The sequence below is a fragment of the Pinus tabuliformis genome, chromosome 6 (genome assembly GCF_031772625.1).
Source record: "Pinus tabuliformis cultivar Carrire ecotype Pingquan chromosome 6, CPIR1, whole genome shotgun sequence".
Classification (NCBI taxonomy): Eukaryota; Viridiplantae; Streptophyta; class Pinopsida; order Pinales; family Pinaceae; genus Pinus; species Pinus tabuliformis.
In genome coordinates this window covers 1838095209-1838112760 of record NC_142292.1, presented here as the reverse complement: position 1 = coordinate 1838112760, position 17552 = coordinate 1838095209, and the positions used below count along the sequence as shown (strand labels likewise).

The window sequence follows — 17552 nt, the reverse complement described above, 5'->3', positions numbered from 1 at the left end:
GCAAATGACATGAATGCATGACCAACACATCGCCCATCTAGTTCGAGGGGTGAACCATGCTTTGATACCACTCTATAACACCCTCCTCCCACATCTACCCATGTAACTGGGCAACTGGGGTAGAGATGTGATGAGAGCCTACTATGATTGGATTCAACCTCCTATGTGACCTTAAGGAAGTGGAATCGACAAAAAAACAATATACAAACCTTCTACATCAGCTACAGGACTCCTAGGAACCATCCCAACCACTCAGGTAGCTATCCCCTGGATCCAACTGAGGTTTTAGACCACTTGACCCCTGGGCGGTCCCATTATATGGACCTAACAGCGTCTGGAAGGCTCCCATGACAAGGCATGCCAACATCCAAGGGCTATTTTTCTTAGTGTTGTGCCAGTGTCCCCGAGATTTGAGCCACTTTTCAGGCCCAGAGCCCAGGTCACTCCCATAATTGAATGAAACCTTTAGAACAAAAAGATAACAAGGAAACAATTATGAAAATGCAAATACTTGAACAAGCCCTTAACCGAACCCCCATTAGCCCTGATAGGCATTTCATCAAACATATCACAAATATGTAATCTACAGGTGTATACAATAGATTTAAGCATAGGGGTCTCATACTTATTTGAGAATCGTTGTGAAGCATTGTTCCCTTATATCATTGTTGCATTATCATCTATTAGGTCATAGACACATTGTTCATTCATTTACAAGTAAAAACATGATAAGAGCCATACATAGCTACTTTCATAAAACATATACATAACTGACATAATAACAATAGAAATGCTAAGGAAATCACAGGCATATGATCCACATATAAACCAGTATAATACTCATAGAATTACAAGGAGAAATAACCTCATATTGATGATGCAAAATCCAAACTCGAGATGGGACTACCATGTTCCACCCAACCATAGAATGGCTAAGCCAAATATCTCTTCATCCACCCACCCCCGTGCCATATTCTAAGCATGAATATTGGACTCAAACTAAAAGAACCAACTAGGGCATCTCAAGGCTAAACCACCTCACCCTCATCAACAGAAACCAGGTTTTACTGTAATCCATCCCTAGCCACTAGGCCAACACAATAAACATGTAATAACAATCTTTATCATGATCTCCACCAGATCACTAGGCCAAACAAGCATGGATGCCATCGATTTCTCCACCTACACCGTGAGGAATTTTCTTATCTCCTAGTCTCTCAAGCTTTACCGCAATCCACAACAGATCACTAGGCCCTAAACAGAGACACACTATCCAGGCTTTACTGCATATCCCACCCCAGGATTACTAGGCCCAACAGAGAGAAATCCACCTCTTGGTTTTACCGTATATCTTGCCATTCATCGTCAAGGATTCCTAGGCGCACTAAGGCACACAATCCTGGCTTTACCACCACTGACAGTCTGGCTCAGGGGTTACTAGGCCAGTGGATTTACTGTGATCCACAATCCGGTTTGGGGACCACTAGTTCATGTGTTCTATCATTCGGAGATCCACCTCACTTAGCTTATAATCCACCGACAATCCAGCTCAACCAAAACATGAGAACCCCATCACACCATGGCTCTCCGGAAATGGTAAGGCTAGGCTGAAAACACTGTCACACCTGAAAAAACCCATGCCATTACAACAAAACAACCACATGAAATACCATGCATGCCAAATCTAGCAAGGAAAATACACATGCAAATCGATACCTGCAAAGAATATTGTTGTAGCTGCTTAATCCTACTTTTTCTTGTTTTCTCCTTCCTTCCTCTTTCCTTCTTTGTCTTTCTTGATCCAATGCCAAATTTCTCCAAGAAATATCTAAGTGTCCAAGAGTGAGAGAGATAGAGAGAGAAGAATGAGAGAGCTCCAAAACTGAACTAAAAAAATGTTACAAACTGATCCTCAAGCCTTTTTATCAATTAGGCCTCTATTTTCTTCATTTTCCAATATTTTCCTCCTCACATGCAACCTATGACCTTTCACCTTCCTTTTCTCCTAATTTCCATTATTTTCATAAATAAATGTGCCAAAAATGCCATTTTGCCTTTCCAAAGCCTTAGCCATTGCCTTTGTCAATTTCCTTAGCCATAATAAACTGAATGAACACCCACATTAGGATGTCTTGCACAACATTAAGCTTGGAATAAGTGTCCCATCAACTGTGGTTATTATTTTTGCATTTATTAACTTTTTATTACACAAAATTGTCATGAGGGTTGTTACATGTATATAAAGAATAGGTGTCCATCTCATGCTATAAAAAAAAAGACTCCCTATGAAATGTGGTATGGCCACATTCCTTCGGTGAGGCTTTGATTCCGCATGTTATGCCTCGATACATAAGGAACAAAGAAACAAACTTGGTGCAAGGAGTCGAAAATGTATCTTCTTCGTGTACTCAGATACCTGCAAAGCATACTGTCTCTATGATGAAGTCAATAAGAAGTTTATAATATCTAGATATGTGATCTTTCTTGAATTTTCCTGGACTTACAATGTTGTTGAGCAACAACTTGATTACTTGGATAGATTCAGACATGCAAAGTCTTTTCAAGGGTTTGATAATGAGATTCCACATCTTGACGGGGAGGATCCCTATATTGGATCAATATATGGAATCCCCTTCTAAAGCACTCTCTCCCCCTCATGAAGCTCCGACCACTGATCAAGATGACACTTTGAGTGATGTGATTGACAGAATTGGGAGGCTAAATCTTGATTCAACCCCATCTCAGTCTCCCTCTCCTTGTATATATCCATGTTCTCTCTTAATGCAAAAATATAATTGATTCATGGAGTTACTCCTGTCTTGACAGAGAGGAAGGCGAAAATCCTCAAGTGAACTTGAACAACATTATGAGTCTAAAAGACCACTTGGAATATGAAATCAAGGATCATAAAATTGTACTTATATGTGTATCATTTGAATAACACGTATCGCATGCTTTATCTAATATACTCTCCATTTTTCTTGCGTTCCAACAACAACGATCATTGGTTGCTATTTGTGAATTTATGTTGACTCGTTATTATTATTCAAGGGAAACCATGATACCCAAAATGAACTACTAGTAGTCTGTAAGGGGCCATACTTTCATTTTGCCAAATACCTTTGGATCTTGGATTGTTAACTTATTTCCTTACATTTGAAAATGACAAACTCTTAATTAATTAAACACAATTTTAAATCTCATTACAAAACTAAATATAAAATAAACCCTCATCAACCTAGAATTAATTATTTATTAAATCTCATGATTGGAAAGCAACACACATCCATCACCAAATAAGGGTGAATTAGACCCATTTTAGAAATATCTTTGAACACCTCATCTGATCTTTATGTGAAAGAATTGTTAAGTGCAAAGAAGAGGTTGGAGGTTTTAGAAGCTAAAGAGCGGGAAATAGATCATAAAATTCATGTAATAACAGCTTAAAACCAGATTTTAGTGGAAAATAATAAAGTTTTGAAAGAGCAAGTGGCATTGCTACACGAAGCTCTCCTTATTGGGAAGACATAATGGCAACACATGAAGGCGGATGTGCAAAACTTGAGGAAATTTGTAATGGAAAGTATAGAGGTGGTGAATGCGAAACCATCCCACGATAAAGGGAAAGCGATTTCCCAAATAGACAACCATGAAGAGAAATCAAGAGAAGAAAGGAAAGGAGGTTACACAAAAGTTTCCAAAACTTGGGTTTAAGTTATTAGCAATTTTGCTAATAGGGAAGGAGAAGCATACATTCGGGTTGACAACATGCAAGATAGAGAAAGCAAGGAAAAGCAAGATAGAGCAACAAACATAATTATTAAAGGGTTGAAAGACCATTGGAAAAATAAATGTACTCTTGACCTTGCGATGGACTTCCTGAAAGACAAACTGATATGGCAAGGACAAATATGCCAAACATGGAGGGTGGGCAAGTTTAACGGTGAGAGAGCCAGGCCCATAAAAGTCATCATGCTTGGCTTGTGTGATAAATATATCATTTTAAGCAAGAGCAGCTCTTGAGGGGTTCTCACTTTTTTCTATAAGAAGATTTAACTGTAAGACAACAAGAGGAAAGAAGGGAGGAAATGTCAAAGGTTAGGGCAAGGGACGAGGACAAGAGAGCATGGATTTATAAAGATAAAGTTGTGAGAGTGTGATTTGGACCTCCTTCCAAATCAGATCAATAAGATGGTAATAAAGAAGAGGCAACAAACTCTTTAGCAAGAAACCAAGAAGCAAGGTCAGTATGAACAAGTAGGATCAAAGACTCAACTATGAGTATTGCATGTCAAAACAAATAACAATCAAGTCATACCCCTGTTTCCTTAAGATTCGTTTGTTGGAACTACAAAGGTTACCCATGGAGACAAGGACCTGGGTTAGGGCCTATTGCAGAAGATAGAGACATAATCTGCCTCATAGAAACAAAAGAGCATGAAAGGTGCAAGACACATTTGTTTGAAGGGTACTGAAAGATGGCAGTGTGGAACAAGGCAACAATGAATGGCAAAGGACACGAGGGTATTATGGTATTAGTGAGGGAAAAAGAAGATCGTTTCATTTAATTAGTAAAAGAAGTCTCAAATAAACAATTCATTTGGTTTAACATATCAGAAAATGGAAATCACATTAGAATTGCATCATGTTATTTTGCGCCGCAAGTTTAAAAAATCTACAAAAGTAGAGGGCCTGACCACAAAGATTCCTTTGCAACCTTAAACACAAATATCGCAACATATTCTCAGCTAGGTGAAGTCCTTATAGTGGGTGATTTCAATGCTAGGATTGCAAGTGGACAAGCTAACATTCTTTGCTGTAAAGCATTTCAGAGGACGAGGACAAGAGAGCATGGATTTATAAAGATAAAGTTGTGAGAGTGTGATTTGGACCTCCTTCCAAATCAGATCAATAAGATGGTAATAAAGAAGAGGCAACAAACTCTTTAGCAAGAAACCAAGAAGCAAGGTCAGTATGAACAAGTAGGATCAAAGACTCAACTATGAGTATTGCATGTCAAAACAAATAACAATCAAGTCATACGCCTGTTTCCTTAAGATTCGTTTGTTGGAACTACAAAGGTTACCCATGGAGACAAGGACCTGGGTTAGGGCCTATTGCAGAAGATAGAGACATAATCTGCCTCATAGAAACAAAAGAGCATGAAAGGTGCAAGACACATTTGTTTGAAGGGTACTGAAAGATGGCAGTGTGGAACAAGGCAACAATGAATGGCAAAGGACACGAGGGTATTATGGTATTAGTGAGGGAAAAAGAAGGTCGTTTCATTTAATTAGTAAAAGAAGTCTCAAATAAACAATTCATTTGGTTTAACATATCAGAAAATGGAAATCACATTAGAATTGCATCATGTTATTTTGCGCCGCAAGTTTAAAAAATCTACAAAAGTAGAGGGCCTGACCACAAAGATTCCTTTGCAACCTTAAACACAAATATCGCAACATATTCTCAGCTAGGTGAAGTCCTTATAGTGGGTGATTTCAATGCTAGGATTGCAAGTGGACAAGCTAACATTCTTTGCTGTAAAGCATTTCAGAGGACAAGGGCTGCAATCTCTTTGGTGAACAATTGCTTAATTATGTGGGTCATTCAATTTAGTCATTTGTAATGGTTTGAATAGATGGGCAAAGTACAATAATTTTACTTGCAATACTTACAATGGAGCAAGTGTAGTAGATTATGTAATTTGCTCGCATGGTTTGTGTAAGAAAATGGAGGAAGTTTTGATTGGAGACCAACTTTGGGACTTAAAATTAGATCGCAAGGCAATTTATATAAGCTTCTCTTGGATTGGAAAGAAGCAATTAGGGTAAAAAATTCAGTGTGTTCAACAAAACCTCCTAAAGGGTAGAATTCTTTTGACTCCAAAAAATTATAATACCTTCAAAATAATGTTAGAGAGGCTCTTCGAGAAGGAGAAAATCCCATTTCATGGTCTTCACAGTCATGAATTAACACATTTAATTCAAAGCATACTTGCAGAGTGCAAAAGAGCAAAAATTAAGAAATATGAAACAAATTGCTTTTTGGTTAACGCTTGGTTTGATGAGGAATGCAAAAAAGCAAGGAGATTGTGGAAAGAATCAAACAAGGATAACATAAAGCTCAAAGCTTACAAGCAGATATTAAGAAAGAAAAAGACTGTTTTCATAGTTTCAAGGAGCGAAGAACTAATTTTCCTTGGGAAAAATAACCCCAAATTGTTTTGGAAGGAGCTCCAACCGAGAAAGAGGCAAACTGAAAATAATATTACAACTTCTAAATGGTTCAACTACGCAAGACAACTTTATGAGCAGGATCCCAAGGTTGATCTTCCTCCCTTGGTCAACACTGATATTGAACTCTTCACAGTGCAAGAGGTAGAGATGAGTATCAAGAAGTTGGGTGTTGGAAAAGCAAAAGACTTAGCTGAACTCCAAGTAGAGTATCTAAAGTGGGGCTTAAAATTCTTGCACCTCACATTACAAAAAAATTCAACAACATCATATAATAGGGGTTCCCCACAGATTGAATGACAAGTTTGGCAATACCTCTTTTCAAGAGTGATGGCATCAATAATCCCTCCAATTATAGGACCATAATGATAAACCCCTTGTTTGCAAAGTTATTTGGAAGCATGCTAGAAAACAAAATCAACAAGTGGGTAGAAGAAAGAGATAAATGTGCTAAAGGGCAAAATAGATTTAGACCTAAACATTCCACACTTGATCATGGTATAACTTTAAGGCACAACATTGAAAAAGCTCGGGAGAAAAGGAAGAAGTCGTTTGTTGCTCTTATGATTTCAGAAAAGCCTTTGACATAGTTCCTAGGGATAAGCTTTGGCACAAAATGGAGGAACTTGGGGTTCCTAGGCATTTGAGAGCGGCTGTATAAAGAGGTGAAAGCCAAAATTAGAACTTCAACAGGGATTTCTGAAAGTTTTAGAAGTGATATCAGGGTCAAGCAAGGTTTCCCATTGTCTCCTACCCTTTTTGGTTTATATATCGACAAGCTTGAAGAGTGGCTAAATTCGTAAGGGAGCGATGATATCCATTTGGGCAAGTTTGTTATAAGGCTTCTTTTGTATGCAGATGCCCTTATTCTGATTGCTAAATATGCTCTTGGTTTGTGTTAGCCTCCTGCTGCAGCAGGTATTCATCTTTCATGATCGACATTTTTACATGCCAAATATGTCATACTTTGCATGCTGCAATGTTCCATATTTGCTACAGAAGCCAATGAAGTGTCCATGAGAGTGTGCTAGTCTAAGTGCCACTGTTGTGTTCCATTTTTGATGAGTTTTTTAGTTAAGGGAGGTCCAAATAGCTTAATCTTGGTCTCCCTAGGTTTCAATTTCCTGTTGTAGAATATAGAGAATAATTATCTGTCCAAACAGCTTAATCTTGGCAGATTTATAGATAGGTAGAGAAACAAGGGTGCTCAACAGCGTAATCTGAGCCCCTGGATGAAATAAGTATAGATGTAGATAGGAGGACAGCAAGAAGAAAATAATGAAAAGCTGGATATGCTAGTTTAAGTGCACCCAAACCAAAAAGAAGAAAAAATGTTAGGCAAGTAGGCCGGGTAGGTAGTTTTGGTGGTTGCAGAATCATGGCTTGTGACCCATTTCATCTTTTCAAGTGTCATATCTATTCAGATCACAAGTGCAAGGCAATTTTCCCTTGGAGGACTTCAAGCGAGGCATGACTAACTCCCCCTTCTTCTTATTCCCCAAATCATTCACTAACCTCCCCAAAGAGGTCAAGATCTGCTTGATATCTCTTAAAGTTTCATCATTTGCCATATCATTGCCTAAGTAAAGATCTGCTTTGCTTAAAGATGCTTATATTTCTTATACAAGTCATTTTCCCCCTTAAATAGCCTAAGATTTACATACTTAGCGCTCTCTCATCACACTTTCATGTTAACTACTAACTCTATTATGTAAATCCCCATCTGTGTCCCCTTCCCCCTACTAAAACTATGTTAATAACTCCCCTAAATACATATCCCCTCCCCTTGGTTGAAAAATAACCATAAGTACACTTGGGAATTGCTTAGTTTGCCTAAAACTCAGCAAGAACCCTCATTGCCACCCTCAAACCATCTTCTCATGCTTTTGGACTCCTTCCCAAAGCATAGATTCCCTTCATCTGTATGAAAACCATCCCATTTGACTTGTTTTCACCTTCTCAAGGCATAAACCCCTTGTTTGGCCTTAAAATTCCTTCTCAAAATGCATAAAATTCCTCTTAAGTGTCTTTGGACTCCTTCCAAGGCATGAAATCCATCCTTCCAGTCTTTCGGACCCCTTCCGATGCCTTAAAAACCTTTTAAAACACCCAAAAATCATTCTAAGACCATAAAGACCCTTTGCCGAATCATAAAAGCCCTCCTTTCCATGAAGAAAAACCCCTCCGACTTCACAAGACTTACCATTTTTATGCAAAAACCTTGCTCCGATTCAAAATTTTCCTTTGGGACCCCCTCCGATGTGATATCGCAGTCGGGAGGGGGCAGCGATCAATATTGGCTCTGTTTACATGTGCCCCGATCATATTCCGCCGATGCGATATCGCTATCGCACCCGAAAGCGATATCGCTATCGAATACATTGTTGCCGCAACCCCCACTTATTCATAAAAACTCTGCTTTTTATCGTTATATGGCTTTATCGCGAAAATCAATGTTTTTTGTTAAAGCCGCACTTTATCGCAAAACCCACTTTTTTCATCCATCGCAAGCCTTATCACAAATATTTCTGATGGTAAAGCGCCGATGTAATCATGGCCGTCCATCGTTCCGCCCAGATCAATGGTCCAGATCATTTCGGTGATCGACCATTTCAGCGATCGCACATATGTGTATGCCCATGTCCCCGCAGACCGCCGAAATAGCGCCAGCTGTTGGATCGGCTCGCGCCGGATCTAACGGCCCAGATTTAATCCAATGAACAGTGACCGCTCCCGCTAGGATTTTTACGATTTTTGCGTGTAAATGGGCTTTTTGTCTGTTTTAAAGAAAATGGCCATTTTTTACAGGGTTTCTTCCAGCACCCGCTCCCGATGAGGGAATTCATGCATTTCAAACCATTTTGTCATCACCAAAAGGGCGCAGAGGGCGCAAATTGCAGCAAAGGATGCCCGGAATAAGAAACTGAGGTAGTTTTCGATGCGTGATTAGGGAAATAGGCCAAAATGGAAGCCCCCTCATGGCTCGGCTACCAGCAGGCCCGAAATTCGCAAAATTCACATGAATTTCTTCGCAGAGATTCAGAAAAGGGGCAAAGACAGTTCTAAAGGCAACAGAGGGCCGAACAACAGCCATAAAAGGTCGATGGGACAGTTTAAAGCATTCAGAAGACATTAAAGAGCCCAGGTTCAGTGAAAGTGTATCAGAGGAAGCGACAAAGAGTATCAGTTAAATGTTTTTAATGGAAATCCGTATTTCCAAAGCAGGAGAACATTGAAGGCCTCAAGCAAAGTCAAAGAAAGCGGTGGAGCTATTTCAAAACTCTCAAATCACAGTTAATGCACCTCAGAACCACTCAAGAGCAGGGATCAAAACCCAAAGCACAGTTATGGCTAAGTGATCAGCACAGAGCCATAAAGACAACACATTAACTCTTTTTGATACGGCCGCCCCCGGCGCAGCTCGAAGATATTTTATTGCATTTATTTCAGGCATATGTTAGGTTAAAGACACTTATTTCCTCAGATCTTTTATGATCTGTTTTGTAGATATTTTACTTATAAAACCACCCTAATTTACTGTTTAGAGGGTTGGTTGGTTGATTTACTCCAAGAGAGACTCGCTCTGTATACTTGATGTTTTCATTAATCAAAGACTGCTGAAAAGTTTGGAGGATGGACTGTCTACTGTGCTATTAATGTTTTGAAGAATGAATATGGAATTCTTGTGCTGCAACATGACTCAATAAGTGTTTCTTATCTCTGTTTTAAATTCATATATGTTTTTATCATACATATATCACCATCTAAGTTACAGAAAGAAAGATTAGTTTAGAATTTGCGTGGCTGCACTCTATGCTCAGTTTCTGTGACTTCTATATGTTTTCTTTTGATTCAGGCATAAATATGAATTCCTCATGGCTCGTATTTGCTCTGTTTCATTCATGTTTGACAGTTGTCTAGGGATTCTTTACTGCTCCTAGATAGAGCTCATTCATCTTCCCTCTGTTAAGCTAAAAGAGAGATTCTTAATTGCCTCTCATTCCTTAGCCTCCAATCCATCTCCATTTAGCTTGAAATTTGTTTCATGTGTAACTGTCTTGCTCCATATTCCTCTTGTGACCAAGAAAACGCACCAGCAGTCCTAATCCTTGACTCCATGCCCAATGGTTTGAAACTCTCATACTATACCGACCTCTCTACTTGAAAGCATCATCCTTCCCACCGAAACTCAAACAAAACCCCTTGAATTCAATAACTAGCCTAAAATCATCATCAACAAAGCTAAATCCTAAAGAGAGAGCCCTCTCTGCCTGCTGGTAGGCTAGGACCTGCAGTCCAAAGATTGGTTTGTGGTTACCTCGGCTGTATCCTTTAAGGAGCTTTAAGGACAACCTGAGTGATAACAGTTTGCAAGAGCACTTACTCTCCCTTTAACATTGTTTATAGAAAGGTGGGGATGCAAGTCAATATTAGCAAAACAAAAATAGTGGTTTTCTCTAACAAAAGAAAACATAACCAACATAAGTTCTATTTTGAAGGCAACACTTTCAAAGAAGTTTCAAATTACAAGTACCTTGAAATTGACTTCAACATAAATCTAACCTTGGATGACTGTAGAAAGAAAAGAATTTTGGGGGGTTGGAAAACATTTTATGCTTTTCAAAATGGGTGTAGAGAGGTAGAGTTATGGGACCGGAAAACCACTCAAACTCTTTTTGGGCTTTTAGTGATTCTGGTGATTCATTATGGTTTTGAGCCATGGGCCAACAATACATCCGACATATAGTGAAAACAAATTAAGAAATTTCAGAAGCATTTGATTATAAACAAATTGAAAATTAAAAATGTAGTTCCTTATGATATCTTGTTAAATGAAATAAGGGCTGCTCCTATTGAAGCAATTGCTATGGTGCGAGTCATAAGGTATTTAAAGAAAACTGAGCAAATGGAAGATGACAAATGGCCTAAGGTTGTATTTAATGACATTTTGTGCGAAAGAAAGAAGACTTGGATACGACAAAATAACAAATGGCTTAGTAAATGAGGTATTTGCTTGAACATGTGTCCCATAAATAGTAAAGAGATAAAATCTTTTGTTATGGATAAGTTTCACAAGCGTACTAGGGAGAAAGAAAAAGTACTATATTGAAGAGTTTAATCCCACTCATAATCATCAACAAAAAAACGTACATAGGGGCCAATATTTCTTGGAGAACTAAAATTCTTATTGCACAGTTAAGGACTAATTCTCATCAACTGTGTTGTGAAGGACGACGCTGGAAAAGGCGAAAAGAAGTGTGGGGGAAAAGTGGAAACAAAAAACCATTTCATTTTAGAATGAGAGGCCTTCAAAGACATAGGAGAAAGTTATGCATATATTCTTATAACTAGCTATTGAGATAATTTATTCAGCGAAAATTTTGTTGAGAAATTAGAAGTGTTTATTGTGAGGCTTCAGAAGTAAAACACTAAATACAAGAATTAGATGGAGAAACAATTTGTCCCATAAGCTATTTTAACCTCGTGGAGATTAATACAATGACTTTGTACCACCATCTAAAACATATAACATGCCAACTCTTCTCTCAACATGCTAGTGGGCTTATTAACACTTGATGCGAGGACTCTAAACTCCCTGACCATGTCCCCGACTCACTGGAACCAATTTAAAACCTAAACCCACCTATCATATGCCCATGCTCATATGCACTTAAACATGAATACCTACGTTTCTTTGGAGCGTTTCCTGTCTCTGCTTTAAACTGGTTTGCTTTAACCTGGTTTCAATGTCTGAGAAGAACGGAATGGGGAGCCGAAAGAGGAGGAAAACATGCACAGGGCGCCTAGATATGGGCAATGCAGAAGCTGCGGATGAAATGGATGACCTTGACACGGAAGGGCCAGTGGCCATTCTGTGGGACATAGAAAACTGCCCTATACCGGCGGGAGTCCCTCCAATGGATGTCTCAGGAAACGTTAGAAACTCACTGATGGTTCATGGCGGAGTGAAGGGAGGCATCACTACCTTCTCTGCATACGGAGATTACAGCCGTCTGTCCAAGGAGATCAGACGGGGCTGCCAGAATACCGGCATCAATCTCATTGATGTCCCCAGTGGGTATAAAGATGCGGCCGACAAGGCCATACTGATTGACATGTTTTTGTTTGCTCTGGACAATAGGCCTCCTGCTCTGATTCTTTTGATTTCTGGCGATGTGGACTTTGCTCCCGCTTTGCATAAGTTGCGACAGCGGGGTTACACTATCGCGGTTGCGCTGCCTAGGGTAAAAGTGCATTCTGCGCTCTCAAACGCCGGGAAATTTGTGTGGGATTGGCATAATATGGCCAGCAATAATAGTCTTGGGTCGATTTCGAGATTCAATCTGGATATCATGGCAGAAAATTTCCCCAAGAGCTCCTTGAATGGAGGAGAATGTCAAGGTCATCAGCCAGAACCAACGAATGCCAATGGTGTGTATTTGCTCATTTTGTTTACTCTCTGTATCCAGTAAGCTCTGTTTGATATGCTGTTATTCTTAGTACAAACTCATCTAAACCTGCATCTTATACCCCCTGAACTCTAAACTCTGGAGTTTTGAAGCTTAAGTTTGCAAATCTCGAATTTCAAACTTTTTTATTTGAAATTACTTTCTTTTAAACTCTATTGAAAAAAACATTTAAAAGTGTGCTGACATCCACAAGCAAGGGCAAGTAGAAAAAACTAGTACTTAGAGTAAAAAATGCTGTTATTCTTAGTACAAACTCATCTAAACCTATATCTTATACCCCCTGAACTCTAAACTCTGGAGTTTTGAAGCTTAAGTTTGCAAATCTCGAATTTCAAACTTTTTTATTTGAAACTACTTTCTTTTAAACTCTATTGAAAAAAACATTTAAAAGTGTGCAAACATCCACAAGCAAGGGCAAGTAGAAAAAAACTAGTACTTAGAACAAACATCAACTGGCTTAGCCTGGATGACCTCTCTATAGACTAAATGACATACCAGACAGCGCCCCTCTATAAATCACCGGTATCATACAAGGGAGCAGCATGAGCTGAATTCGAGATTTTGCATTCTCGAGTTTCATGAACTTGAAATCCATATCAGAGAGATGGGTCTGTGCTACAGTCTATACCGTATACACCAAACCCGCGTTCTCTGTTTGTAGATTCATTGCACTGTTACACGAAGTGTGGATCGAGCGCTCATCCCCATTTGAGCTGTAGAACAATTCGTTTGTCTTTGTGTGATTACTTTTTTTATCGATTGCTCACCCCTAAGCTGTAGAGCAATAGAGCAAGTCGCCTCTAGATGTGATTATTTTTAAGTGTGTTATTATGATGCGATTATTTTTAAGTGTGTTATTATTTGTTGAAGTGCTTTAAGGCAGTGCTCACAGAAATGAGAAAGACAAACTAGTATGGTTGGTGATACAAAATTTCTCAGGTTTTCCCACTAGTATCATTATAGGGTTCTTAAGGTTTAATTTTTAATTTGTTATTATTGATTATGCATGGCAAGTCATATAGAAAGTACATATTCTATCTCTCTTTGAATATGTACTCTCTCTCTCTCTCTAGTCTTTCAAAATTCCACAAGTACATATTCAAAGAGAGAAATTTCATATTCATAACAAAATTGGACCATCCTCATTCATACTTATCATGGACAGTTTGCTATGCAAATATCCAAATACATGAATGCTTGTCCTCATTCATATTGGTAACACATAAATGTACATCCTCATTTATATTACAATGGAAACTTTTCAATGTAAATATGAAATCATGATTCATATACATAGATGTTCAGTCTTTGGTTAAAAAATTATAAATTGGTCCACGATATTTTATGTTTTAGATTCCATCTCTTTAGTGGGCTCTTCCGGATTGAAAGAGCTAGAGCCACTAGCTTGATAACAACCAAGATTCAAATTTCACATGTGTAGAAAAACTACAATGTTCCACCAAGTTTTTAGGATAGTAAGGATAGTGGAATGCTGTGAAAATTTCTGAACCTAACAAACCAGAAATCCTATTGCAGTAAACTGATTTGCATTACATACTTGTGTTCTTCATTTAACAAGTTATTTTCATAAATATTCAGAAAATATTACATGCAAATACACTGCAACCTACACCAATATACAAATCAAGTACTGAAAAATAAATGAGACAATCACACAAAGGACACTTATTTTTGCACTCAACATCCCCGAAAAAACCGAAGGCGCGAAAACCGATGCAACAACTCTGAGGGTTTTCTATTATTAAGCAGAAGTTTTGAATACAAACGCTGGTTGCCCTCCCAGCAAACCAGTGGCATAGAAATACAATGGCGGAAAACCTGAGTGAGTTTCACCTCACTTCACCTGGCAGATTCCGGTTGATCCAGTAGCAAATCTCACTGGCCCCGGCTACAACTGCGCTGCCCCTTCGCAGTAACTGCGTGGGCCTGCGTGGAGCTCTATGAGTCTCTGCATTAGCTCTTCTGCCCACTGCATCAACTTTCCCCGGTTGTTCCGACAGTTTCCGATAGTTCTGACACTCTGTGTGCAAGGCAACTCTTCCCCTCTGCGTTGGCCTTTCTGGCTCTGCGTCAAGGCTGTGTGGGCCCAGACTGGCCCAACGTCAACAATCCTGGCTACTGCGCTGCCTCCACAAGCTTCTCCGCCTCTCTGTCTGTATTTCCGAACTATCATTGTCCCTCAGCTACAAGATCTCCCCAATCGATTTCCGTCCTGAGAACTTCTCACCTGAGAAAATCGATTTCCTCAATCTCTCTCTGTGTCTTCTCCATTGAACCCAAGCCTCCATTTATATTTTTCCTGTTGAGAAATCAATGGTCGTGATCTAATCTCTAATCAATGGTTAAGATTAAATTAGACTTGATCCTTGTCTTTTAGAAGCTTCTCACTCATGTTTTCATTAATACCTATTAATATTTTAATTTTCCTAAGTTTAGACTTAGGAACCCCATTAAAAATATTAATTATTTTAATAAAATACAATCCGGGTGGAATTTCTCCAAACAATTTCTGGGTCTTGGAGATCTCATGTGTTCTAGCCCCTCCACAAAATTTCAGAGCTAGAGCACATCCGATGCTACCCAAAAATCAACAAATGCAAGAGCGGGGAGATGCACATGGGGGACATGTAGGAGTGCCCTCAAATTTTAGGGAAATTCAAGGGAGATGTCAAAATTCAAGGGGACTCCTCATCTTTCAAATTATAAAAATAAAAATAATAATGTTAAAATCTTAACAATAACAATTCATTCCATTCAAATTCATCATTGTGCGATCTAGTGGAAATGTTGTAATCCTGCCAATCCTAAAATTTTGAAAATTTGAAAATTTTGAAATGGGATATGAAATTATACTTTCTCCATAGATGAGGTTCGAATTGCTCTCAAACATCTCAAAACAATTATTGATAACGCTCAAAATTTAAGTAAAAGGATAGAGCTGAGTGCGCTCCTTCTTGCGAGATGGGGGGGGGGGGGGCGAGCACCCAGACACACCCCATGGGGAAATGCATCTCCTAGACCAATGAAACATTTGCTTATGTGTTTCCCAGAGTTTTCCCCAAAGGGGAATGTGGGGAAACAATTCCCCAAGTGCCCCTCATCCTTGAAGTGTGGAAATTGTGGGGGACATGCCTCCCCCACCTTGGGGGCGGGGGGTGTCTGAGAGATATAAAAAGGAAATTCACAATGGATAATTTACTTTAATATTTCAACATAAATTCAATAAAATAAAGTAGAGGGTAGTGCAAAACATACCCTTTGAAATTTTTACTTGAAAGGCTTGACTCTCTCCTTACTGTGACAAAGGCGTACGGAACTCACTTCAAAAATTACTAAAGGAACAAAGGAAATGTTGGAAAATCGATTAGGGCAACATGAAGTTTTTTTTATTAATTTGATTTTCCTTAACTTGACAATTTCTTGTGATGTTCTTATTACTTCTTCTTCTTTATTATTGTGTTCTTATCTTCAAGACAATTGCTAAACAATGAAAATCACAACCAAACAAAGATGAACACAAGATATAGGCTCCAAGCTAGGGCAAAACCCCTCCAAGGGGAAAACCTAGAAAGAACTTTTCTTCTTATAGAATTAATTCAAAGGATACTTCCAAGACCAAAACGAAGACCATGGCAACCACCAAGAACCAAGCCATCCAACCAATCTTCCTTTTCCAATGCAAGACAAAGCCTCCAAAGGTAGCGAAGCAATTTTTTTTCAAGATGATGGCTCTTCTAGCCTTACGTTCTCACTAAAATAGTTTGCAACACCTTCCTACAATTTTAGATCTGTGGAGGGCTCAGAAACCCTAGGTTTCTTACACGAGAGAGTAAACTATAGATATAATGTAAACTTTCATATATATTAGGGCTTGATTCTTTCTTTGTTAGGCTCTTCTAGCGTTCTAGGACCTTTGTATGCCTATTCTAATTGCATACCAAATCCAAAATATATGTGCTTGATGTGTCCCAAAATAGGTCAAAGTTCTTCTTTTTTATAGCCTTCCAAGAAGCTCCATTAGCCCTCTCTAGGCCGACTTCACATAAGCTGGCCAACTTGGTCTTAGGAGCCTTCTAGACATTTCGAAAACACAAATAATTTTCTTCTTTTGATACAAATGTCTGAAGGGGACTCTTACAATATATCAAAGACACTTTGACTCATGTAGACCCTAGGAGCATTTAATGGATGCTTGACCTACTGACAAATGACTTGAGCATGAAACCCATGCTTTACATAAATACTTTTCTTTTGTTCTAAACATCATTACATCATGACATGAGTCAAATGACAATTATGAAGATCGAAACTAGTTACATTATCCAACACTCCCTCTTAACTAGGGAGGTATTGACAATTGTCCAACCGGTACAAAGATAGGACTCACTTTGATAAGTTCTTATAAGAAGAGTCGGATTAGTAAGCCATCCTTAAGCATCAACATCATATCATCATAACCAACATTGTCAACATAGCAAGGCCTTGACTAACAAGCTCTATCTCTCCATAAGATCAGAGCACAATGCTGGGAGGCTTTATGTGGGACACCACACTACCTCTTAAGGCATATACGCCATCTAGATGTTCACAAGGTATATCCTTCTAGGACTGTTCTTGTCTTGAATTTCCAATCCTCAAAGAATATCGGTCATCTTCGACCACTCTTGTCTTGGATACCTTGTCCAATCCTCAAAGAGTGTTGGTCCACGAGACCACTTCCCTGACTTGGATTCCAAATTCTCAAGGAGTACCAATCTCAGATGCTTACCCAATCCTTTGAACCCCATTCTCTCTCCATGGCCTTCACTAGACGTACAACTGTTAG

General features: G+C 38.9%; 1 protein-coding gene across 3 annotated transcripts in view; it reads left to right on the top strand.

The window, feature by feature from the left end:
* The first annotated feature begins 11799 nt into the window (after nucleotides 1-11799).
* Nucleotides 11800-17552, top strand: part of LOC149266350 (uncharacterized) — a 63879-nt gene continuing 58126 nt past the window's right edge. Inside the window, exon 1 of one of the 3 annotated variants that reach the window (XM_089430348.1) lies at nucleotides 11800-12668. In XM_089430348.1, coding sequence (XP_089286474.1) covers nucleotides 11984-12668 — 685 coding nt within the window. In that variant the 5' untranslated portion in view covers nucleotides 11800-11983. The remainder of the gene's footprint in view (nucleotides 12669-17552) is intronic. The other 2 variants (XM_089430353.1, XM_089430350.1) reach the window with 2 other exon arrangements.